Source organism: Ursus maritimus, unplaced genomic scaffold, assembly GCF_017311325.1.
Source record: "Ursus maritimus isolate PB19 unplaced genomic scaffold, ASM1731132v1 scaffold_4, whole genome shotgun sequence".
NCBI lineage: Eukaryota > Metazoa > Chordata > Mammalia > Carnivora > Ursidae > Ursus > Ursus maritimus.
The window spans coordinates 57,604,760-57,629,031 of NW_024426552.1; the positions used below are offsets into that span (position 1 = coordinate 57,604,760).

Here is a 24,272-nt window from a genome sequence, read left to right on the forward strand (position 1 = left end):
CAAAGCTCGCTTTGATATTACCTTGCCTATTGCTGGCGCCCTGTGATGACGCAGTGCTCCCTGATTGGCTCTGCAGCGGAGGCGGTGGTTTAGGGGGCCGAGAATTCTGTAAGCCGGACACGTGGTAGCGAACTACGAGGAGTTTGAGGGGTCTCTAGGCCAAAAGAAGTTGCGAGGTGTGCAGGTAAGTGCCCCCTTTTCCTGTTAGAATGCGGGCTACCACGGGTGGATGAGTTGCGTCGCGCCCAGACGCGTACTCGTTGTGTTGCAGTAACAGTAGTTGTACTCGTGACATGTTTCTCTTTCCCTTTTCTGGCTCTCCTGGTCGATCTTGGCTTCTCTAAGTCCAAATTCTCCCAAATCGTGTAAGCTTCACTGCATCTCAGAGAGAGAAGGGCCTCCTCTCCACCAGCCTCTGCCCAAGAATCAGGCTCTTAGCCGGAAGTGTTTTCTGGACTGCACAGGATACTTAGGAGGGTTGCGCCGATCTCCAATCCTTGAGCTAAGGGCTCCGCGAGGTCTGAGGCCAGTGGAGGGGGCCCATGGAGTGAAGAAAAATCGTCCTTATCGACTGAACTTAGATGTTCCTGGAGGCAGTACTTTCTAGGATACGTGGGTTTGTAAAGCAGGGTAGTGGTTTACAGTGGGAGCTTTGAACCCAGCTTTGTGGCTGTATGACCTGAGGAAACTTTAATAACGTGGACCCTGGATTTACTCAACCTAAATCTGGGAATGTTGTAACGAAGAAAAATCAGTGTAAACATAGCGCTTTGCCAGGAAACATAAACTAAACTAGACTTGAGGTTGGTGAAAATGAGATCAGGGAATTTGCGTCTTCATCCTATTGCATAGATCATAGGACCTGCTTTGTAACTTGAGTGTCCATCAGAAGGGTGATGGTTGAGTAAATTGTGTCACATCCAATTTATGTAATATCATGAAGTAGTTACTTTAAAAGAGTAAGTTCTGTGTCTCTTCTTCAGGAAAGATATCCATTTCCTCCTGGGAAAAAGCAAATTGTAGGGAAGTGCATACAGTGTGGTATGTTTCCATTTTTAATTAAAAAAAAAAATCCCCTCCCATATAGGAGTATGTTTAAATGTTTGTATGAGTATGGAGAAATGTTGTAGAGGCTGGGAGGATGGATAGAGGCAGAGAAGGAAAATAAGGGAAACAAGAAGAATAGCAACAACACTATAGCAAAATGGAAAATATGATTATAAAATTGTGTCTTAACATTACAGTTAATATGTAAATATTGCATATGTGTATGGACAAGATGGGACTTCTAATAGGCTATTGGTCTATTAGAATACAACCTCTAAAGCCAGACTTCCGTGATTTAAGTCCTGGCTCTGCCACTTCGCAGACAGTGACTCTATTACCCTCCATTTTCTCATGTGTAAAATGCACTTAATAATAGCATCTGTCTTTCGAGGTCGATATGATGATACATTTTAGGGTTAATACGTAAAAGACACTAAATGCCCAATAAATGTTAGTTGCTACTATTGTCAATATGTGAAATTGTTGACTTATATTGTGATCACTGACGTATTTAGGTTTACTTCTACCATCTTATTTTGTATTTTCTATATTTGATGTGCTTTTCGGTCTCTTTTCCTCTTTCTTGCCTTTTATCGTATTAACCAGTTTTTCTTTATCATCCCCCATCCCTCACCAACGGTTTCAGAAATTATGCATTCTGTCATTAATCTTTTAATGGTTACTTTAAGATTTTTGACACACGTACTTAACAGTTGGACATGATTCATTATCTCTCTCGCCCTCCCAAATAGGGTAAGGATTTTCGAATATTCTACCTCTGAATAGTCTCTGTCTCATCTTCTGTTATTATTTTCTAGAATTTTAAAGTCTATCATTTCTGTGTCTTTCTGAGTCAGCTCAGTGCACCATATTGTTTAGAAGTCCTTCAGACTTTTTTCTATGCATGTACAAACATTGTAGTGTGTGTGTGTACGCGTGTGTTTATAAATATGTATAGTTTTTCTTTCACAAAAAATGTGCTCACCTAAGCTTCTTCTTTTCCCTTAACATATTACAGTCTTGACAGTCTGTAGAGAATTCATCTAAAAAACATTTAGAAATGCCTTCTTCTGAGGGAATGCTGGGGAGGCGGGGCGGGGCATGGTGGCGCTGGGAGTGTTAGGACAGGTACAATGCTACCAGAGGTTCAGGGAATCTGTTAGCCCTCCTGAAGGCATACATCCATTGACAGCTTATCACTTGCCCTTAAATTGATAAAGTTTTTTCCATGAACCATTTCCAGGTGGTTTTTTAAAATGGTTTTTCCTTAAGACTTACCCAGGAACTCCGTTTGTAAAAGTGAAGTGTGAATGTATATTTTGAAAAGCGTAACACCGCAGATCTTAGAAGATTCCTATGGTGCGTGACCCACAGGGGAGAGGGTGATGACGAAGGCAAATAAAAGTCAATTGATATTTTGGAGACTTATGGTTTGTTTCTTGAGAAATTTGCTTGGTTTAGATTATATCCTTCCCACAGCAAGTTTTTAAAAAACGTGTAAGTGAGTATGCATTTGTGTGTATTTATGTTTACATTACTCCGTAATAAATAACTCGTATTTGAGCCCTTAGAAAATGGGTGCACTTATGAAAATTACCATAAACAGAAAGGTGAATGGGGAAAGGGAAGTGTGGTTCTTCTAACTCTGGGCAAGGTTGCATTTTTTTTTTAATGTTGATTTCCAGCTACTTTTGAATGAAATGAATATTTGTATTCATTCTCATGATACAGAGAATCACTGACAATAGCAGTTTATCTGTTACAATACTTTTTCTTAAATGCAGCCATCTACTTTTCCTTGTTTGCTTTTTTCTTTGGTGACACGTTGATTTATCATCATTAGGATGGGACTCTTAAGAAGCCCAAACAGTGGATGTGAGGACATAGCATCAGAGTCCTGCACTGCAGAGAGAGCCAAGTGGATATTCCTCTCTAGCTGACCTAGTGGGTTCAGTATACTAAGCTGAGGATTTTGAATTTTATCTTTAAAAATATGGGGATTAGGGGCGCCTGGGTGGCACAGCGGTTAAGCGTCTGCCTTCGGCTCAGGGCGTGATCCCAGCTTTATGGGATCGAGCCCCACATCAGGCTCCTCTGCTATGAGCCTGCTTCTTTCTCTCCCACTCCCCATGCTTGTGTTCCCTCTCTCTCTGGCTGTCTCTGTCTCTGTCGAATGAATAAATAAAATCTTTAAAAAAAAATATGGGGATTAAACTTTTGTGCATTGTATCACAAGAGAACCTATCTCCTCATCTAAGAACATGGTGGCCAGTATCTTCTAGAGCTCCCAAGGACCTAATGACAGACCTTGGGTTAAGAATGAAGAAATCGGGGTGCCTGGGTGGCTCAGTTGTTAAGCATCTGCCTTCGGCTCAGGGCATGATCCCAGCGTTCTGGGATCGAGCCCCGCATCAGGCTCCTCCGCTGGGAGCCTGCTTCTTCCTCTCCCACTCCCCCTGCTTGTGTTCCCTCTCTCGCTGGCTGTCTCTCTCTCTGTCAAATAAATAAATAAAATCTTAAAAAAAAAAAAAAAAGAATGAAGAAGTCTATTTCTTCAGTTGAGGGAACAGTGGGAAAGGGAGATAAGAGAAAATGCTTTCAAAATTGAGTGGATGATTAATCACATTTGAAACTCTTCTGTTAGAAGATGGGGACTCCTGGAAGGTGTTCATAACCTTCCACAAGCATAGGTCTAAGAGGTCCCCAACAGAAAGCTAAGTCTTGGAAGCCAAGAGTCTGGGCTTCCAGATCTAGCTGCTGCTTCCCTCTTGGAGAGTCCCTGTGTTTAACCTAGGGGAATCTGACTTTGGTTGTATCTGACTTTGGTTGTATTAGAGAACCAGTGGGTTTCCTTTCAGTTATCTTTACGTATTTAATCATTACTTACCCTTCCTATTCCAGATAAGGTGCTCACATGGCATTTGGATTCCTGTGTGGTACCCTATAGGGCATGAATACAGTAATTGGTCCTCCTTCCTTTTTTGGTTCTCAGATTAAATAATGTGCATTCTGATTTTGTTGTTCCTTCTTCAAGATTGATTTGTTTGAGCCTGATCTGTCCATCAGGTGATCTGTGGATGGATCTGTGCTAGGTGTATGGACAAGAGGGCGGATCTGTGCTAGGTGTATGGACAAGATCAGCCTCCAGGGCTTGCTACATAAAAGGACCAGGGGCTAGTCCACCAAGATCCCTGATAAAAAGTAATACAGAATTGCTTGTGAATTTCATGGATTCTCTATGTGGTTTCTTACTTCCATTTGGACACTATATAAGAACAAATTGGAAAATAATCTCACCTCTCAGAGATAATCTCTATATTTTGATGTATGTTTTTCCATATAGTTTAATAAACACCAGAATGCTGTTTTGGAACCTGCTTTCTTTACTTAACAACGTATTGGGAGAAATTGCTATGTTGCCTAGTATTCTTTCAAATTGGAGATAGGAAAAATAGATCAAATCAGTAATCAGTATGGCCTAAGCAGTGTGACCTTCTATATACATTTTCAAGGCTGAAAGCTAGTATTTGGCTCTTTCTGTGATTAGTCCTTACTCCTGTCCTTCCATTTGTTTGATTTTCATCAGTGCAGACAAAAATTCAACGACTGAATTTAAATGTGGTTGATGTCATCATTTTGCTCTGGGCCTTTGGGGAAAGTTATCTTATTCTCTCTGTGTCTTCTCCCATTTCCTTTTTCCTGATATCTAAAACAATTGTAGACTGGAAATAGGAATAAACATGTTGTCCTTCATCATCATGTAGGTTACTTTCTTTGTAAAATGCTTAGCCTTTAGATGTCATGGAGCTCCTGAATTGACTGTTCTTTTCTTATCAGGACCTAGAGGAGTCTCTTAGAATGAAGCTGAATCTTACCAAGGTAGTTAATGGCTGTCGCCTAGGAAAAATAAAAAGCCTGGGCAAAACAGGGGACCACACCATGGACATTCCAGCCTGCCTTCTGTACACCAAGACCGGCTGTGCCCCACACCTGACCCATCAGACACTGCATACCATCCACGGGCTTCCTGCCATGGCTCAGCTTACACTGTCCTCGTTGTAAGTGTTAGACCCGATCACTTAAGTGTCAACTCTGGAAGCAGCTCAGATAAGTTAATAAGGCGCAGTAAAGAGAAAGACTTTTTTGATTATATGCACAAAATTTACAGATTTTTAGAATGAACTCAGGAGATGTCAAGTGTTAGACATCATCTGGCCCTAATCTGGAAGCCATAGGCCAGACCTACATTTCAGAGCTGCTTCACTCTTCCTCTGATCCAACTGTGCCAGGATGGTGGCCCTCATTGCCACCACTCCCAGAGGTGATAGGGCAGGGAATGCTCTGTGAGAACTAAACTTGGACTCTAGAGGCAGTCTTCATGCCCCAGCCTCAAATGTTTCCCTGTATCTGCACAGGTACTTGTAGGTTATGAAAACAAAACTAATGGAATTAGTGCATTTTATGTAATGTACGTACTGACTTCATGCTTAATTGAAGAACCCGCTGTATGATGAAATAACTCTGCAAATAATAGTGATTTTAAAGGGGAGAGGGGAGGAAGAAAATCCGGGCATTTGGAAGCAGTTGATCTTTGTGTTTCTGTTCTCACAGAACTACTTGTAAATGGAAGACCTGTACTCTGGCTGAAGAACACAGCCTAATGAGTCGGGACTCTTGAATAATGGTGTATTTTGTTGTTCAAGACTACGTTTACCGTCACATAGCTTGTTTGGGTGCAGAGAAGTGGGTTTCAGTGTTGCATAGAGTGTCTGTAGAATGATTCATTATTATGTGTTTTTCTGTTTTGCTTACAGGGCAGAACACCATGAAGTGTTAGCAGAATATAAGGAAGGGATTGGAAAGTTTATAGGTAAAGATTAAGTTATTTGTGGTTGCCTTGTGATACATTAATATATAAAAGTTTGGAGGTGCTATTGACTGATCTTTCATTCATACATTTATTAATTTAATGAGCATTTACTGGGCATCTAAGAACTACCCATTGGGGATTCAAAGATGAGTAGGAACAGTTGCTTCCCCGGTGGAACACAGAGCCTGTCTGGAATAAAGATAAATAAGTAATTCGAGTAGGATGCAGTGACAACGTTTGCAGGATTAGGAATATGCACATGTACCAGGAGAGCCCAGAGGGAGGAGCACGTAACTTGCTGTGGGGCTCATGTGGACAGAGGTCAGACTAAGGGAAGGATTCTTGAGAGAGGGAGGAAGAAGGGGTATCTCATCTGAGTCAAGGAAAAAGAGGACTTAGCCAGGTCCGGAGGTGGGTGCGGTGGTGGTGGTAGACAGGTGAGGGCAGACATCCCAGGCACAGAACAAAGACCCAGAAGTAAGAGATTGCATGGGACATACCTAAGATCCAAAGCAGTCTAGCCATGTTTGAGCCTAAAACATAAAGCAGAAGGTGAAGTGTTTATCTATAGCTGTATTCTGGTATGTTAATATTATCTTTTGTTCCAGAAATAGGATTTTATATGCAGATGCATGTGTCCATTTGTTTATAGGAAAAGCTTTGCAGTAGCAGCTTGAGAATCCGTTCTTCTGTAGACCACTTTCTCCTGAACTTTCTCCCAATATCTAAGACTCACCTAAGTGAATGAAAATTCTGTTTCCATTGGTTATTCAGTCCTCTGCTTCTGTGGGGAATTGCATGGTGACTTGTTGGTCACAAGGCCCTGTTTTTAAGTAGAGGGATTTACGTAATGTTTTCCTTGGACTGAATCCAATTTTAAAACCAGCTTTAAAGTATATAAGCATATAATTAAGTGAAAATAGCTTAAAAAGCTTTCTAGAGATAACTGTAATAATAGAAATTATTGAAAAATAGGTGGTGAACTGCAGGGTCGTTTTTTGTTTTTATTTTTTGCTTGCTTTGTTTTCTGGGTCTTTTCAGTGAAATCCTTTTTTTTTTTTTTCTTAATGAAAATGTAGGGTAGCATAGGAAATTTAAGCACATATGGTTTAGTAAGCAGTTTTTTTGATTTTTTTTATATGACTATATTTTTGACTAAAGAACCTAAGAAATTGTCATCTTGAGTCAATGAAACTTACTGAGAATTCGATCCATTTTCAGTATCCTGCAGCTTCCCTGTAATTCTGCCCCTAGGTGCCATGGTGTGGAATAGCTTTATTACTAATGAGATTACCTTTTGACCATATCATTTTGTCTTTCCAGTAGCTAGGTTCTTTGAATGGTACCTAGAATGAACATACTTGATACTTTATTTTTCTTCAAAATGAATCAAGTAGAGTCAAAATGCCACTAAACACTTTTATTGTATTTCATACTTTAAGATACACTTTTCCTTTGTAGTAACTCATTAGTCATTAGATGTGAACCTTTAATTCTTTTTTCAGATGAGTAGGTTTTAAAGGTAATCTCTTCATTCATGTTGCTGGGCCTCTTGTAATTCTAAGATCGGGTATGAACAGTTTACTACGTCAGGAGATACTTACTTTATCCACAGTACACATATGAAGCTGCTGTCTGTTACAACACAGTGTAATTGGTGATGTAAGTGCTTTCAGGAAGTCTGTTTTATGTTTACACAGGCATGCCAGAATCGCTCTTGTACTGTTCCCTGCATGATCCAGTCAGCCCCTGCCCAGCCGGTTACGTAACAAACAAGGTGTGTTCTCAGAAGGGCCTCTAAGGCTGCAGCTTTGTCCCAGAAAGTTAGCCTATTGTATCCTTCCAGTTCTAGATCCCACTGCCTGGGATGCTAGCCCCTTCCCTACCCCTTTATACCTTCTTATGTCAATGGATATAGTGGGATGAGTGGTTTATAGGAATTAGAGTAGGGCTGCCTGCAGACGGGGTTAAGGTAAGGAATATATTCTCAGCATTTTCATTGTTAGGGATGAAGGAGGGTCAAGTACATGGCAAAAAAAGAAATTGCTATGATGGTAGAAAGCAATAGTTTTTTTATGCCGTGCTTTATTTGCAGTTTTAACCACCTCAGGAAGTGCTAGGAAAGTTGCTGATGAGTGTTATCACATGTATAACTATATATAGTGGAGTCTCAGTGTAATCCTGCTTGCTTTTAGAACAGCATTTGCAAAGGCTGGGTGCACAGCCAGAGATTTTAGCTAGTGAAGAGCAGTATCAAAAGGAACTGTGTTAAAAGTTTCCACCTGAGACATGGCACATTGAGGACTTCGTGCTGGCGAGGCCTCCGTATGTGCTGCTGCTTTACAAATGCACCTGCTTTTCCTGCACCCACTTTACTGATGTCAATGATATCTATTAATCTTACCTAAGATAAATATTTTAGATTATTCTTCTGCTTTAAACTTTTTTATTTTGTAATTTTAATCCAAAAGTGAATATTTTTACCTCTGTTATCTACCCCATTTGTAAGGGAGAGACGATTCATTTAAACAGTGTTCTTAAGCCTTAGGCCAGAATAAAAAGACTCTATGTGGCTTCCCCATTTATGCCCTTGTCAATCTCTTCTAAGAAGAAAGATACGGTAGGGGAAGGAGTAACCAAAGAAGGAACATTACAGAGAGAAGCTTACGTCCTGTCTGACTTCCTTATGTCTGTATCTAACTCAATCCAGTAGACACTTACTAACCTTCAATAATGTGTGAGGCCCTAGACGAGGCTTTTGGGGCACAAACATGAATTGGGATACTCTAGTCGGACAACTATACAATGGTGCGATAAGTACTATCGTTTCTATAAAAGAAATAAGTACAAATTGCTGTAAGAGCTTAGAAGAGTGAGTGATGGATTATGCCTAGATAGTTTTGGGGGCACAATAGAGTAGATGATATTTGAACTTTGTCTTGAAGGATGCATGGTCTTTTACCAGGCAAAGAAGTAGGGGGAGGGCATTCAGCAAAAAGGAACAGTGTGATGGAAGACACCATGCATGGGGTGGGGTCTCGGAGAATGGAAGACTGGGCTGGAAAGGTATAACAAAGAATTTTGGGGGCTAGCTCAGAAGCTGGCTGTGTGGCCACTGATGGATTCTCCAAGAGCTATAAGGTGCTCGGAGAATTGGAATGTAGTACAGGAAGCTGCTTCTACCTACCGTGTCTAAGATAATGAAATAACACCATCTCTCTATTTGTAAAGAAGAATTAAATTCGGTATTGCTTTATCATTTTACTATTTCCTTTTGATTTGCATTTTACTCTTGCTGATTCCTCATCATTTTGTTCCATGGCAGTCTGTGTCCGTGTGGGGTCTTGGGGGACGAGTGGAAATGACTGCTTCCAAGTTCATGGCAATTCAGCAGGCCCTTCAGCCAGACTGGTTCCAGTGTCTCTCAGATGGAGAGGCATCTTTCGAGGAAGCAACTTCCATGAAAAGAGCCAGAAAGTCTGTTGATCGGTCGCTTCGATTCCTGGATAATTGTCTACGGCTGCAGGAAGAGTCAGAGGTAAGGCTGCACTGCCCACCACTCCTTTCTGTTGGAAACTCTCGCTTACTGACGTTCCATACTTACTGACGTTCCATACTACTGCTTTCTCTTCTCCTCCTCCTGCTTCTCTGCTTCTCACTTCCTGGTACCTTTTACTGTCCTATTTTCTTTTCCTGAACCATCAGTATTCTAACTGTCTAGAATTCTTAGGCTCTCTTTTCACCCCGTTCTGGATGTTTTCCCTGGGCAGCCTCCCCTGGGTTTCAGTTGCTGAGTAATTCCGAAATTGCGTGGGTAATCAAGCTCACTCTGCTCAGCTTCAGAATTATATAAAGTGGACTTCATCTGGGCTCTACTAGAGTATCCCTCACATGCACCTCAAACTCAGTATCTGATCTCCTCAAACCTATTCTTTTCCTCTCTTAGTTCATAGCAGCCACCAAGGTCCTCAACCCAGATGTTTGAGTCTTTCAAGACTCCTTTTTAAAAAAACTTCATTTAAAATCAATTAACATATAATGTATTCCTAGTTTCTGAGGTAGAGTTTAGTGATTCATCAGTTGCATATAATACATAGTGCTCATTACATCACATGCCCTCCTTAATGCCCATCACTCAGTTACACCATCCCCCATCTCCCCTCCAGCAACCCTCAGTTTGTTTCCTATAGTTAAGAGTCCCTTATGTTTTATCTCCCTCCCTGATTTCATCTTACTTTATTTTTTCCTCCCTTCCCCTATGTTCATCTGTTTTGTTTCTTAAATTCCACATTCAAGCCTCCTCTTAATACCCAATTTAATATCCAGTTGTTTGCTCCTTCTAGATTCCATCTCCCTAAATGTATCTAGGATCTGCTCCCACCTCCCCATCTTTCTTATCACCACCTTGAGGCATAATAACCTCATCATTTCTTATGTAGACATTACCTTTTAATTATTCTGTCTCTTCTCCTTTCCATTCAATCCATCTTCAGCCCTGCTATCTGAGAGATCTTCATAAAACACAAATAGGAGCCCATATCCACTTCCCTAAGAAAATTTAATGACTGTTTCAACTCTTACGTGACATGGGCAGGCTGCTGTGACCTGGCCTCCGCCAACTCCACCAGCTCAGTGCCGACTGCTTTCTCCTGTGGCTGTGGCCCTTCTGAGTCACCCGCAGTTCCCTAAGGTATTACCCTGTTCCATTCTGCTGAGGCTGTACGCGGACTTCCTTCCAGACTGTTTCTTTTTTTCCTTATCTCCAGCCATACTGCTTCTCTTGCTTCCAGATCCAGCTCATTCCATTCATCGTTCTAGGGAACTGTCCCTGATCCTTCCAGGAAGTTCTGTTCATCCTTTGCCACTCCTTTAATTTGTATGTGGCTCTGTTACAGCCCCAGTCATATCGTAGTGCGATGATTTCTCTATGTGTTTGTCTTTATTAGATTATGACCTCCTTAAACTCAATTTCTGAGTGTCCTTTTTGTATCTCCGTCGTGTAGCAGAATATCTGCCATAAGTAAGCCCTCAGTAAATGCTTGCTAGTGGTGGCTGGTTATGACGGGGTGGGGAGGATGACGCTGTGGCAGTGGATCCGAGATCCTGGTAGGAGAGTGAATGAAGCTGAGAAAGGATGCAGTCACTAGGAGAGAGCAGAGCTGGTGAGAGAAGAGAAGGTGCGACTGGAGGGGACAGTTCTGTGTTGAGATCACTTACATGGAATAGTCCTGGGCAGTGGTTAGGTCCCACTGTGGCAAAGTGCGTTCAGGTTGAGGAACGTTGTTATTTTGAGTGTACCAATAAAAAACATAATTGGCTGATAAAGTTAGTAGACATAAAATGATTAGAGGAAACGTAGTTGTCATGCTGAATGGAACTCTCAGTATCTGCAGTAAGGGTTCAGCGTGGGGACATTGCCGTGGGTCCTAATTGTTAGTGTTGCTCACTAGCAATTGTTTTGAGCCAGTAATTATCCTCGTAGGATGAGTAGTGTTTACGTGAGTAGAAAGGAGGACAGGGAGTGTGACAGCATGATTATTAGAACAGCAGGATGAGCCTCAAGTCCCTCTTCCATGCTAGTCAGCCTTACCGTTTCACATTACTGCTGTGTAGTGGTCCCTCTTTCTATCCCTGTGATCATAGCTGTTGTCTTGATATGATTATTAGTAGCGTCCCCTTTTACGCTTCCACGTGTCCCATATTTTTTTTTGAAAGAGAACTATTTATTACTTTTACGTGCAGAAAATTCAACGGCTCGCACTTAGCCCAGTTTGGTGGCCAGTTCTTTAGCCTCTGCCTTTTTCAGCTTGGCCATGTGAACCACCGACTTTGGACCCGGGACACTGTCTCCCCAGTGATAGCAGCAGATCTCATCATATCTGTCATTGTAATTGGTTCTAATAGCTTCTAGCAGCTTAGCCCGAGCTCCTTTGTCTTCCAAGTTAACCTGTGTGACTGCAACAGCAGTGCAGGTCTTCCTGTGGACCAGACACTCCAGCCTGGCCTTCCCCTTGATAATGCAGTAGGGAACCCCCATATTATGACACAGCACGGGCTTGAAGACAGTCAGCTGAATGGGATCCACAGCATGTGCGATCACTACCAGCTGAGCCTTCTTGTTTCCCACCAATGTGGTGACCATTCACCCCAGCTGGAAGGACAGGCGGCATCTTAGTGGAGACATTCCCTTTGCTGGCTGCTTTCTTCTCAGCTCAGGCCATAATCTCTGCTTCTTCTCTTGCTTTGTCTCTGGTCTGTATTTGTGGGCCAGCTTAAGTGGTTGAGTAGTTGTTTGGCGGTGCAAGGCCAAGGTCTTGGGTGAACTGGTTAATTGCGGGAGGTACTTTCAGACGTTTATAGAGAAAAGCCCTTTGCCGCTGCAGCTGGATGTAGTAGGGCCATTGGACAAAGCAGGTGAGGTCCCTTTTGGGCTGGATATCCTGTCCAATGCCAGAATTCTTGGGCCTTTCCTCAGGCAGGGGATTGATCACCTTCTTGGCCTCCTGCTTCTTCGTGACAGCAGGGGCCGGGGCCGCCTTCTTCCCCTTAGCCTTCTTTCCTTTTGGCATCTTGAGTGGCTGGCGGAGAGAGCACATGTATTCCATTTTAGACAATAAATTAGATGATTATACTTCTTAGTCCACGAACGGGGGTTTCCTAGATAGGGCTGTGACAGTCACGTAAAAGGGCAGGCCCGTGTAGCTACCTGCTTTGTATGTCTGCACACATCTTTCCCTTTTCCTGTGATTTCTTCCTTTTTTACTCACTAGATTTTCTTATGCTGAATGCCCTTGAATACTGAAGCTCCCCAAGGTTCTGGTGTCAGCTTTCTTTTCTTCTCCATATATTTCCTAGGCCAGGGATGGCAAATGGGTTTCATCCCAAGGTGCTTGGAGCTGTGCCTGGGTGCAGCAGGAAGAGAGCATCTGCCAGCCATGTCTGCCGTGGAGAGTGGCAGCGGTGTGCCAGGTGTCCGCTGTTCCAGCCTGGGTAGTCACATTTGTATCACACATGTCCTCAGTGGCTAATGACCTCCAACTCAGAATGCACAAAACAGAATGATCCTCTTGCCTCACCGACCACTATCTTCCAAGGATTCTCTGTCTTTGCTCTTCCCATCATCTCCCTGGACTTCCAAAACAGGAGCCAAGAGTCAGCCTAGACTTTTCATCCTCTCCGTGGGCAACTAATTGGTCGTTTGTTGATTACAACTTCTTTTTTTTTTCCTTTTAAAGATTTTAATTTATTTGAGAGAGAGAGAGCCCGTGTGTACGGGGGGGGGGGGGGGGGGGCAGTGGGAGGGGAAGATGCAGACTCCCCACTGAGTGGGGAGCCCAGTGTGGGGCTCGGTCCCAGGACCCTGGGATCACGACCTGAGTCCAAGGCAGATGCTTAACCAACTGAGCCACCCAGACACTCTTGTTGATCGTACCTTCTGATGAAGTTTTGGATCCTGTCCCTCCCCTTCACCCACTGCCACTGCCTTAGCCTGGGTCTTCTTCGTTTTTCACTTGAATTACTAAACTTGCCTCCTATGTAGCCTTTAGCCATACTCACTCTTAATTCATTCTCCACACAGCGGCCCAAGTGTTCTTTCTGATTGTGTCCCTCCTGCTTAAACTGAAAAGCAAAATTCTCTCTTCACAGCATTCCAGACTCTCTCCCCATTCCTCTCTTCTACCAGAGAGCCACTATTGATTTGCATTTTTATTTTTTAGTTGCATACACATAGTTTTTACATATGTGCATTACTGTATGGGGTTTTAATTACATGAGTATGATCATATGTTCAGAAATGTGCTTGTTTTTGTTTAGCAATATCTCAAAACTCTTTCTCTGTCAGTGCATATATTGCCGTATTTTTAAAACACCTGTGTAGGAAGCCGTATTATGAATGTATCATAATTCATGTAAGCCTTTACTCTGTTGATGTAAAGAAGTTGAAGTTGTTGAAGTTGTTTCCAGTTTTACTTATTGTAAACATTTTCTAAGTATACCTTAATGCATATGAATGAATATATTCGTCGGAATGATTCTTAGAAGTGGAATTTAGGACATAAAGATAAAGCATTGGCATTTTGAAAAGTGTTGCCTACTTCCCCTACCAGGAAGCTGAACTAAGTTTTACTCTCTCTAGTTATCAGAGAAAGTCATTTCTCTAACACTTTTACCTCCACAGTGTTGCTATCTGTCTTTTAACTATTTTGTCAGAGTGATGGGCAAAAGTGGTATCTAACTGTTTCCAATTTGTATTTCCTTCCTGGTGAGCGTTAGTTACTCTCCATATGTGTACAGGGCATTGACATTTACTTTTCTGAAGTTCATATTCACATATCTGCCCAGATTTCTATGGGGTTGTCACTTCCATAGAAGATTTGTTAGAGGTTTTCTATGGTGTAAGTACTTGTCTATTCCAATAAGCAGTGAGCTCTCCTTTGCCTTTGTTGAGAGTGTATTTCACTAGAGAAGTTTTGTACTCAAATACGTTAGCCTTTTCTGGTAAGCTTTAGCTTGCTTAGGGAGGCCTTCCTTACTCCAAGATTATAAAAACTTGAACATATCTTTTTGAGACTTGTATAACTCTTTAGTATGTTTAGATTAGAGGGCCATGTGGGATTTATTTTTCAGGATGGTGTGCGGTGTAGTTTTATTTTTTTCCAAACGGATAGTCAGTTATCCCAACCACAGAGTTCTTAAAGTTAAATCTAACGGAGAGACTTGGAGGTAGCCTAAAGCAGGCCTGGATAGTCATTTAAATGAACGAAAACTGATCCTTTTGTCCTTCCCCTCTCATACTTGCTCAGTGTGTGTCTAATTTAACCTAAGCTCAAACATGACTGCATGTATTGATTGCTCCGTTTTCCTCAGTCTTTTCTTACCTATTTGGGTGGCTTTCAAGTTGTGTGTTTTGGAGGCCCTAAAGGTCCTCAGGGAGGAGGGAGCCCCATCCCCCTTTCATGCTTCAATTGTAGAAGCTGCCCTGAGATCTCTTCCATGTGATGTCCATTTAAACAAAGGTCTCCACTACTGGAAACAGTTAAAAGCATTCAGTCCTTTCTCCCTTTAGGTCCTTCAGAAAAGTACCATCATCGGAGTGATTGAAGGTGGAGACGTGATGGAGGAGAGGCTGAGGTCAGCACGAGAGACAGCCAAGCGACCCGTAGGTGGCTTCCTTCTGGATGGCTTTCAAGGGAATCCGGCCACCCTGGAAACTAGACTGTACTTGCTGTCATCAGTCACTGCAGAGCTGCCGGAGGACAAACCAAGGCTAGTGTTCAGTTGGGATGCAGACCACGCCTCCTGGGCCACAGAGCCAGAGTGCGGGTGTTCCGTATTACGCACAGTGTCTACACGGGCACGTCTTTTGATGAACTGATGATGTCCTTTCTGGGCTGAGGCAGACTGGGGGGGGAGTTTCCATCACGGCTGTTGTGCCTTTGATGTCAGAACTAGAGGAAGACAATTGCCATGTGAATTAGTTTATTTGATCCATATAAGTGAGGGCAAGTGTTGTACTGTTTCTACTCATTTTTGTGCCAAATGCAGATTTTGTTTTCTATTCATTATAACACGGTGCCTGGGGACAGGTAGAAAATTATGAGGAACTCTGGCCTTAATCAAGGAAAGTTGAGGACAGATGTGGGGTGCCTAGCAGAATGAACGTGGGCTGTAGTAATAATAAGGACGTTGAAGAAATTCTTAGACTGGAGGCAGGTAGTTAAGTCACTTCAAAATCAAGAGGACTGGCAACACTAATGGGGCTGGTTCTTTCCATAAACACAGGATTCACTATGTAGTAGTGTAGAGAAACGATCTGCAAGATTCAAAGCTCAAAATCCCAAGGTTCTGAGTGCAGCTCATGTCTTATTAGACTACCACATTTTTCTTTTTTTTTCCTTCTCTTTTTTGTTCTAAATCCTTAGTCTTTCATCCAATTTGGTATGAATATTCATGCTTTTTTCCTACAGATCTATTAAGAGGTTTGATTATAGGATGCTGCTTTTTATGCTCCTTGGGCTGTTGGATGGTATATAGTATATGTAAATTTTACCATTTTTAAAAAAATCTAGGTATAACTTGCAATAAAGTGTGTGAATCTTACGTACAGTCTGATGACTTTTTCCATACGTATACAACCCTGGAAACGTCAGCCAGAGCAAGATACTTCCAGCACCCTGGGCAGCACTTGCCTCACAGTTTGAACCTAGCTGTCTGTGTTCATTGCTCCGCATCCTGTGCTGATTTCGTTCCGGTGCAGATAACAATTCAGCACTAGTATTTCTAGTCATTTTCTAGACTTCTTTGAGCTAAGTGCTCACAGATGTCTGTTACTGGATTTGAGAGCTGGGATTGTTTTTACATGCGTAGAAATGCCAGCTTCAGTTGGAGAGGAGTTCTAAAACATTACGTTAGTTGAAGGAAACTGTACTCAGGAAAACCGGCATATATTTAAGTGTTCTGGTTGTTTAATATTACATAAGCCTTTTTTGGACTTCTCTTAGAAATCAGGGAGTCGGTAAGCTTTTCTCTGCCAGTTCATAAAAGGGACTATGGGTAGAAAAACAAACATAAAAAATAGCAGCCAGCCAGCCAACCGTGATCTAGGGCACCTCCCCCTCTTGCTTTAGTGGCAAAACCTGGTGAAGTGGTCTGATCACTCCCAGAATGCCTTATCAATTACCTCTGAAAATACCATCTCATTCCACCATGCAGACTTTTTATTAATGGAGAAAATAAAAGAAGAATAAAGAGAGTCAAATAGAGTCTCAGATCCGTATGGGCCGAGTTGAAATTCTGAGAGCAAGAGTGGCTTTGTAAATGAACCTATGAAGAATACAGTAGATAAAAAATGTCTTTCTTGAGCCAATTATAAAAAGGAATTCTAGGCAAAATACAGTTAAAACATGGAAAGTGTTTGAGGGGGAAATAAAGCACACAGCTTTGCACTCTTTAAAACAATTTTTTTAAAAAATTGACGTATAGTTGACATAGCTTTGCACCCTCAAAAAAATCTGTGTAGCGGATGGATAGGCTATAAATACAAAGTTGAAGACTAGGGAGGTTGTTTAGAAGACATGGGTGGGGAAAGGAAACTAAACTTTATTGAACTTCTCTTTGGGACCCAAAACTCCACAATGTGCTTTTTCAAATATCTCCTTAATCTTCACAACAAGTCTGTGAGGTATGTATTACTACTCTTATTTTTAAGATTAAAAAACTAAAACCTGGAATGGTTAAGAAACCTTCCCAAAGTAGCACAGTAAGTAAATAAAGGGCAGAGCTGGGATTCCAGCCCGGCTCTCTCTGCTGCCAAAGCCCTATGTTCTTCTATCATATCTTATTATCTGTTGCCTGCCATGCAACTGTGTTTGGTGTGTTTCATTATTATTACTTTTATTTTTTTTAAAGATTTTATTTATTAGAGCGCACATGAGCAGGGAGAGGGGCGAGAGGGAAGAGTGGGGAGAGGGAGAAGAGGACTCCCTGCTGAGTGTGGAGTCTGACGAGGGGCTCGATCCCAGGATCCTGGGATCATGACCTGAGCCGAAATCAGATGCTTAACCCACTGAGCCACCCGGGCGCCCTCATTATTACTACATTTACCACCTTCTGGAAAGAGTCTTTACTTCGTTCCTGGCATTGTCCTCACGTCACTGTTCTTAATGTTGTTTTCATAGGCTCATCTGTGGAGTCAGCCGGCCAGATGAGGTGCTCGAGTGTATTGAAAGGGGAGTGGACTTATTTGAGAGTTTTTTCCCTTATCAAGTGACAGAGCGGGGATGTGCCCTGACGTTCAGCTTTGATTACCAACCGAACCCTGAAGAGACATGTAAGTCTTCTGAAGTTAGTCTCTGTGTTACCCTCAAGTTTCTATTTCTTCTCCATTACTGGCCTTGAGTCACAAGCCAGAAATACGTGCGTACTGTAACGCCAGCGTTTGATAAAACTACCACATTTGTTTCTTACCTGTGTGCTCCGGCACGTCGGCCTGCAGAGCCGGGTACTTGGTGCCGTGCCCGTAGCTGCTCAGTATTAGGAGGTGATCTTAGAGTAAGCAGAACCAAGAAAAACAAAACCCTTCTGTTAACAGTCTGAAAAAAGAACATCCAGAGTGAATAGTGATGAAAATCTAAGAACAGAAAACCTTTGAACTACTTAGTAGAAGTTAATTCAGTTTTTCACAAAGGAGTTCTTGTCTGCTTTTTACAAACCCCATGCTATCAAAATACAGGGAATCTCTCACCCCCTCTGATCCTAGTGTCACTTTTCCTTTTTTTGTTTTTTTTTTTTTAATACACAGAGATGTGAAAGCTAAGATTGCTTTGAAGCACCACCATTTTCTTGTATTTCTTAGTTTCTCAGAAGTCAAGAATATCAGTTTCAGAGTCTGACACTTGACTGACAGAAGAAAAAAAATTGGGATATGGGCTTTGGGCTGGGGTCCCTTAGAGCATCTACCCAGTTTTTCTGGAGAATGTTACATGCCAGGTGTGCCCTCTGGCTTTCACAGGTGTGATTTCCTTTCCTGCTTCCTGCTGTCCTTTGAACTCTTCCTCTGTCACCGCTGGTCATACATTTAACTCGGGCCAGAGACTTCCTTGAAGATTCATTTTATTCCCCACAAGTTATTAACATTTCATCCAGAAGATGTTAGAGTTTTGTAAATCAACCTAACTATTAACCTAAATATAATTACTTCTGGAAACAAAATAAATCTGATTGGTCAAGTTCTTATATATAGGTCAATTTTGCTGTCCTTTTAACTGACTAGAACATAACGTATATGGATGGAAAAGCATACCACAAACATATGTTCATTTACAAGCTTAATTATTTCCACAAGTACATGGGTAACTGGTAGTCATTCTGTACCATGAATATTCAGAACTTAAGAACCTGATATTGAGTTCTCCGGAACAAACAAATTCCTTTTTGGCTAGAGAAAGCTGTTTCTTTATGATTAGGAAAACTGAAATAGTTCGAACGTTTTCCATTAAAGTGTTATTATTAATCATCTTTGTGTGTGTGTATATGTAGTAAATTAAAGACTTTTGTCAATTACAAAGTGAAAATTACAAAGGAATAAGTTGCCTAATACAGGAACTAATAAAAGTTCCTCCCAGTGATAAGGATTTTCCGGAAAGCCAGGGCATTATTGTAGTTTACCACGTCAACATGCAAATTCATGGCAGCAAAATTATAACAGCCCGCTGCTCAATGCTCAGGTCACTTCTCTTTTTCCTTTGATCTGGACAAAATTACCTTCTTAGGACTGTCTGTCCATTCTCCTTGGCCATCCCTGAGTTTGTTACTACTCCTCCCCAATAATGCTTCTCTATTTGCCCCTGTTCAAGATAGCTGGCTCTTTGCATAGTAACTGGTGTTTCCCTTATATATCCAGGAATGTTCTTTGTTAGAGTTCAGGGGCACAACTCAAGACCCCATTTAGTTCTGGATAATCTGAGTTCCCTGGAAGGCTAGGGTCCCGATACAGAATACATAAATTAAAACCATATTCTACTTTTAATCTATTTGTAACATAAGCAGTTGCAAAACACGATTAATTCGCATGTATATGATGATGCGACATGACTCTAATATACACACACAATTTTTTTTTCTTTTAAGATTTTATTTATTTATTTGACAGAGAGAGAGACAACCAGCGAGAGAGGGAACACAGGCAGGGGGAGTGGGAGAGGAAGAAGCAGGCTCCCAGCAGAAGAGCCTGATGCGGGCCTCGATCCCAGAACGCCAGGATCACGCCCTGAGCCGAAGGCAGACGCTTAACGACTGAGCCACCCAGGCGCCCCTACACACACAAATTTATCTCTCTCTCTCTCAAACACACGCATACTCTCCCCAGCTGTTTTTTTAAAGTCACTCCTTGACAGTATGATTATATATTATGTACCTGTAACCATAGTTTGCTTAGACATTGTTGAATCTCCAAGTTTTGATATTATAGAGAATATGTCAGTGATCATCTTGGTCCATATTACTACTTTTCTTGTGTCATTTCCTTAGGATAAATTCTTATGAGTGGAATTACAAGGTCGAAGAGCATAAAATAGTAACTAAAATAATCTCCCAATGGCCAGTCTTTATCTGATTTTCATTCAAGACTTTTTATTGTTTTGTCCTTCAGTATTACAACAAAATGGGACACAGGAAGAAATAAAATATGTGGCTCACACAAAGAAAATTAAAACGACCAGTTACAACCAAGAAATGACATCATTTGAAATTAATCTGAAGGAAAAAAAGTAAGGTTTTTCTTTTAGATTTTGATTTCTGACTTTTTAATTTCAGTCTCTTTTAAAAGTTTATGTAACTGTTCCCTTTTCAGTTTATGACTTCATAAAATATTTATAGTTGGATATTATTTGGGTCTTCTTAAATTCAGTTCCAGAAGAACTCTTTTTTTCTGCAAATGAATTTGTATACTTTATTTTGTCAGAAAAGTAAGGCTAGATAACTGTTGTTTTAGAGAGCCGTCAGAAAGATTAGACCAAATCCATTGTCTGGTGTCTTTTACTCTTTCCATTTACTTTAAATAATATCAGAGCAAAATAAAGATTTCAAGATAAAAAACAACAAAGTGTTTCAATTCTAAGGAACTTAAGTCATCTTGGTTATATACAGGTTATAAATCTTAAAATATTTCCCTCTGTGGAGAATGAACTAAGAGATCTTATAACTTTGTATTTGACCCAAAGTAGTAATTATTAGTGAACCACTGAGAGGTTTTTCTGTGAGTTTGGTATTCTCACTTTAGTGCTGCGGTATTTCTGGGCTTATGTAAAGGAACATTCTAGGGATTCAGACTTAATTTATATCTATCTAAGAATAGTACAGACTTGAAAATTTATGAAAGAATGTGAAAATCCTAGGTCTAATCTGCATTCTATAGGGGCTTTTTGATTGTAGGTCCGAAATGGTGACGTTTACTACATTCAACATCTTGAAAAATAGCCAAGGAGATTCATTTCTGTTTTTAAAATGCTGGGATAATATAAATGGGTGACTGCTAAACTTCCCTCACATTATAGATTTGACTGGAAATTTTAGTTTTCTTTTTTTTTTTTTCTTTTTTAAAGATTTTATTTATTTATGTGACAGAGAGACAGCCAGAGAGAGAGGGAACACAGCAGGGGGAGCGGGAGAGGAAGAAGCAGGCTCCCAACGGAGGAGCCCGATGTGGGACTCGATCCCGGGACGCCAGGATCACGCCCTGAGCCGAAGGCAGACGCTTTAACGACTGCGCTATCCAGGTGCCCCTGGAAATTTTAGTTTTCTTATTGTCAGCACTAGACTTAAAGTTCAGATCTAGCACTACTCATGGCTTAGTGACCTTGGTCAAGTCATTTAACTTCCTTTTTTTTTTTTTTAAAGTAAGCTCCGCACCCAGTGTGGAGCTTGAACTCACAACCCTGAGATTGAGAGTTGCATGTTCTACTGACTGGGCCAGCCAGGTGCCCCTTAACTTCTTTTCAATAGCTGATAAAAAGTAATACATATATAGTGCGTATTATGTGCCCAGCAGTGTCCAAATCCTTTGTTTTTTTTTTTAAGATTTTGTTCATTTATTTGACAGAGAGAGAGTGCAGGGGGAATAGCAGGCAGAGGGAGAGGGAGAAGCAGGCTCCCCACTGAGCAGGGAGCACGATGGACCTGAGGCTCGATGCCAGAACCCTGGGATCGTGACCCGAGCTGAAGGCAGACGCCCAACAGACTGAGCCACCCAGGCGCCCCTCCCTGCCTTTTTAAAGATTTTGTTTATTTATTTGACAGAGAGAGAGAATCCTTTGCTATATTAACTCATTTAAATCTTGTAAGACGCTGTTATTATACTTATTACCATTACAGATGAGAAAACAAAGACACAGAGGGAAGTTAAGTGCCTTGCCCAAGTGAGTTGTGAGCCGGGCATTAAACGTAGGCCAGGTAGCTCTGGAGCCCTTTCTTTCGACCCCCTTAGTAGCCTTCATTGGGAAATGACAATAAAAATGCCTGTCTTCAACGGTGGTCGCAGAGATGAAGTGAGAACAGTGTATGTCAAAGTGCTCTGCAGTCCACACACACACACACACACACACACACACGCAAAGCTCTGCAAGTGGAAGGTCGTACCGTGTCTTCTGTACTCGTTTTGGTGGCGAGTGGGAGAAGTGTGTCATGCATCAGAACAGCATTTACTGTCATCGTGTGCCGTTACAGTGTGACTAAGAAAGCTCGGCATGAGGGAGTGAGCCCGTGACTCTTGATGCTCTTGTGTAAGGCTCAGTCCAGGAGGTTGTGTCTGTCGGGGAAGACTCCCGAGTCTCCTGACTTATCGTGCTCTAGGTTAACTTCTCACCACATTGTCATCCTAAGCAGGTGCCCAGCACTACATTTGCCGGGCAGGTTATTGATGATGGGTTATGTACCAGCGGAACAGATAGCCTAGGCTGTGATGTCTTGTATTCCTCGCTTTCTGGACTAGCATTGTAACTTCCTTTCTCAGGTACCAGGAGGACTTTGATCCGCTTGTGAGAGGGTGTTCCTGTTACTGCTGTAAGAATCATACTCGTGCGTACATCCACCATCTGCTGGTGACCAACGAGCTGTTGGCTGGGGTCCTGCTCATGATGCACAACTTTGAACACTATTTTGGATTTTTCCACTCCATCCGGGAAGCACTAAAAAGCGACAGACTGGCACAGTTGAAGGAGCTGATCCGCAGGCAAGCATCTTGAGACGTGGCATCCGCGAGTCTGACTCTTCACGCTGAGCCTGTCCCGCTGTTGGAATGTGGGAAGAAGAGAACAAGGAATGATCTTCGCTTTAATCATTTATCTTCGAGGATAAGGTCTGCTCATAAATAAGGAACGTTTGAGCAAACTCTGCCGACTGGAGGCTAAAGAGATTTCTTCTAAAGACTTAAGTGACCCCGACTGATCAGAAAGAATCGAACCATGACCCTTAATATTTCCGTGCTAACTCTTCTAGTCAGTGGAGCTTCGTTTAGTCAAAGACAAAAGCTTTAGCTGCGAAGGGACAGCCCTGAAGCGGGTTGATGAGGTTGTGTGGGTTCGCAGAGCTGGATCAGAGCTTGAAGAGAGATGCTGGGTCACGAGCAGCATGACTTCTGTAGACACGTGACTGTTGACTGCAAAAGGAAGCTGGCTGATTTAAGAGTTTCCTAGTTTTAATCCTCACGTTCTCAGGAGCCGCTTGGACACTTCTGCCTTCCAAGCCGCCTCACCGCTGCAGTCAGTCAGGAAAGGCTCTTGTGACTTGACTAGACTTGCATCTTCATGGAATGTGGGGCTCACACATTGCTCCTGGGATCAGTTGGCCCAGGGCACACGCCTTCATTTGACCACATGATCTTCGTGTGACTTGTCTCCCGAGAGCCCATGCAGTTGCCTGTTAGGAGCCAAAAGTTCGCTAGATGCTTTCGTCTGCTGATGCAGATCCGCAGTGGTCTGCCCTTCAGGCTCATTCATAGTCTAACCACATAGGAACTGTAGCCCCATCACTTGGGGTTTCATTCACCATGTGTTCACTAGGATGAGCCCCGGCCTGGCAATTGGAAGCCTGGGTTTCAGTTCTACTCAGTGACACCGGGCAAATCACTTAGCGCCTCCATGCCTATTTGCTCCTCAGCAAACAGGGACAGGCATGGGGGTAGGACTACAGGAACTTCCAAGATTCTAGCTAGCTGTAACGTTGGGGAACCAAAAAGTTTTAGATTACTGTCGTAGCCATCTTGTGTCCTTGTTTACTGATCTCTGTTGGCCTGGTGAAAGATGCAGTGGTGCCGGGAATCAGGTAACAGTGGAGATAGTTGAGAGCCTAGGAAGAGGTTTGGCCTGTGACTTTTGATGTGGTTGGTGAATTGGCATCAGCAGATCCTGAGGCTGGGAAGGCCTTCCTGGATTATCTCTGATTCTATGAGTTTTTTCTGCTTTCACCAAAGGAGTGCCAATCGTGTTGATGGTGTGACAGGTGATTTTTTTTTTTTTTCCTTTGGGCTTTTCTGCATTTGTCATGTTTTCTGTAAGAATATATACACACACAGTTTTTGTAAAAACAACCAAGAAAACCAAAAAAATGCCTTTGTTTTTGTAGGAGCGTGGAACATATTTGTTTTACATTCTTGGGCTATATTTTGCTATTTTTTCATTTCAGTGGGCATTACTGAACATTGTTTTAAATTATTATGTTGTTACTATACTTTTATGTGTTAGGTATCTGTATGTTTTTCTTTTATTGTTGGTTTAAGAATGTCCATGACATTCCTATAATCTCTCCTCCATGAATCGCAAGGGTATTTGTGAAAGATTTTCTGCTCTCAAGGATCTGCTTA

The 24,272-nt window shown here is 42.0% G+C and overlaps 1 protein-coding gene and 1 pseudogene across 3 annotated transcripts; one reads left to right on the plus strand and one right to left on the minus strand.

The window, feature by feature from the left end:
• Positions 1–58: 58 nt before the first annotated feature.
• Positions 59–23,975, plus strand: QTRT2 (queuine tRNA-ribosyltransferase accessory subunit 2). Of its 3 annotated transcripts, XM_008708233.2 has the most exons (9): positions 59–184; positions 4,885–5,105; positions 5,862–5,917; positions 7,618–7,694; positions 9,243–9,455; positions 14,985–15,184; positions 17,596–17,747; positions 20,067–20,184; positions 22,425–23,975. In XM_008708233.2, the coding sequence occupies exons 2-9, from the start codon at positions 4,906–4,908 to the stop codon at positions 22,654–22,656; spliced, it is 1,248 nt and encodes a 415-aa protein (XP_008706455.1). In that variant the 5' UTR covers positions 59–184; positions 4,885–4,905; the 3' UTR covers positions 22,657–23,975. The 3 variants fall into 3 exon arrangements, with proteins under 3 accessions (XP_008706455.1, XP_008706456.1, XP_008706457.1); XM_008708234.2 differs by lacking the exons at positions 4,885–5,105; positions 5,862–5,917 and having other exon boundaries at positions 70–184; XM_008708235.2 differs by lacking the exons at positions 4,885–5,105; positions 5,862–5,917; positions 7,618–7,694 and having other exon boundaries at positions 73–184.
• LOC103678808 lies at positions 11,679–12,492 on the minus strand (annotated as a pseudogene).
• Positions 23,976–24,272: the final 297 nt, after the last annotated feature.

Coding starts and splice junctions, on each gene's coding strand:
- QTRT2 (XM_008708233.2), top strand. CDS start 4,906: ATGAAGCTGAATCTTACCAAGGTAGTTAATGGCTGTCGCCTAGGAAAA. Junction 9,456..14,984: donor GGCTGCAGGAAGAGTCAGAG/GTAAGGCTGCAC, acceptor TTCTCCCTTTAG/GTCCTTCAGAAAAGTACCAT. Junction 17,748..20,066: donor ACCGAACCCTGAAGAGACAT/GTAAGTCTTCTG, acceptor TTTGTCCTTCAG/TATTACAACAAAATGGGACA.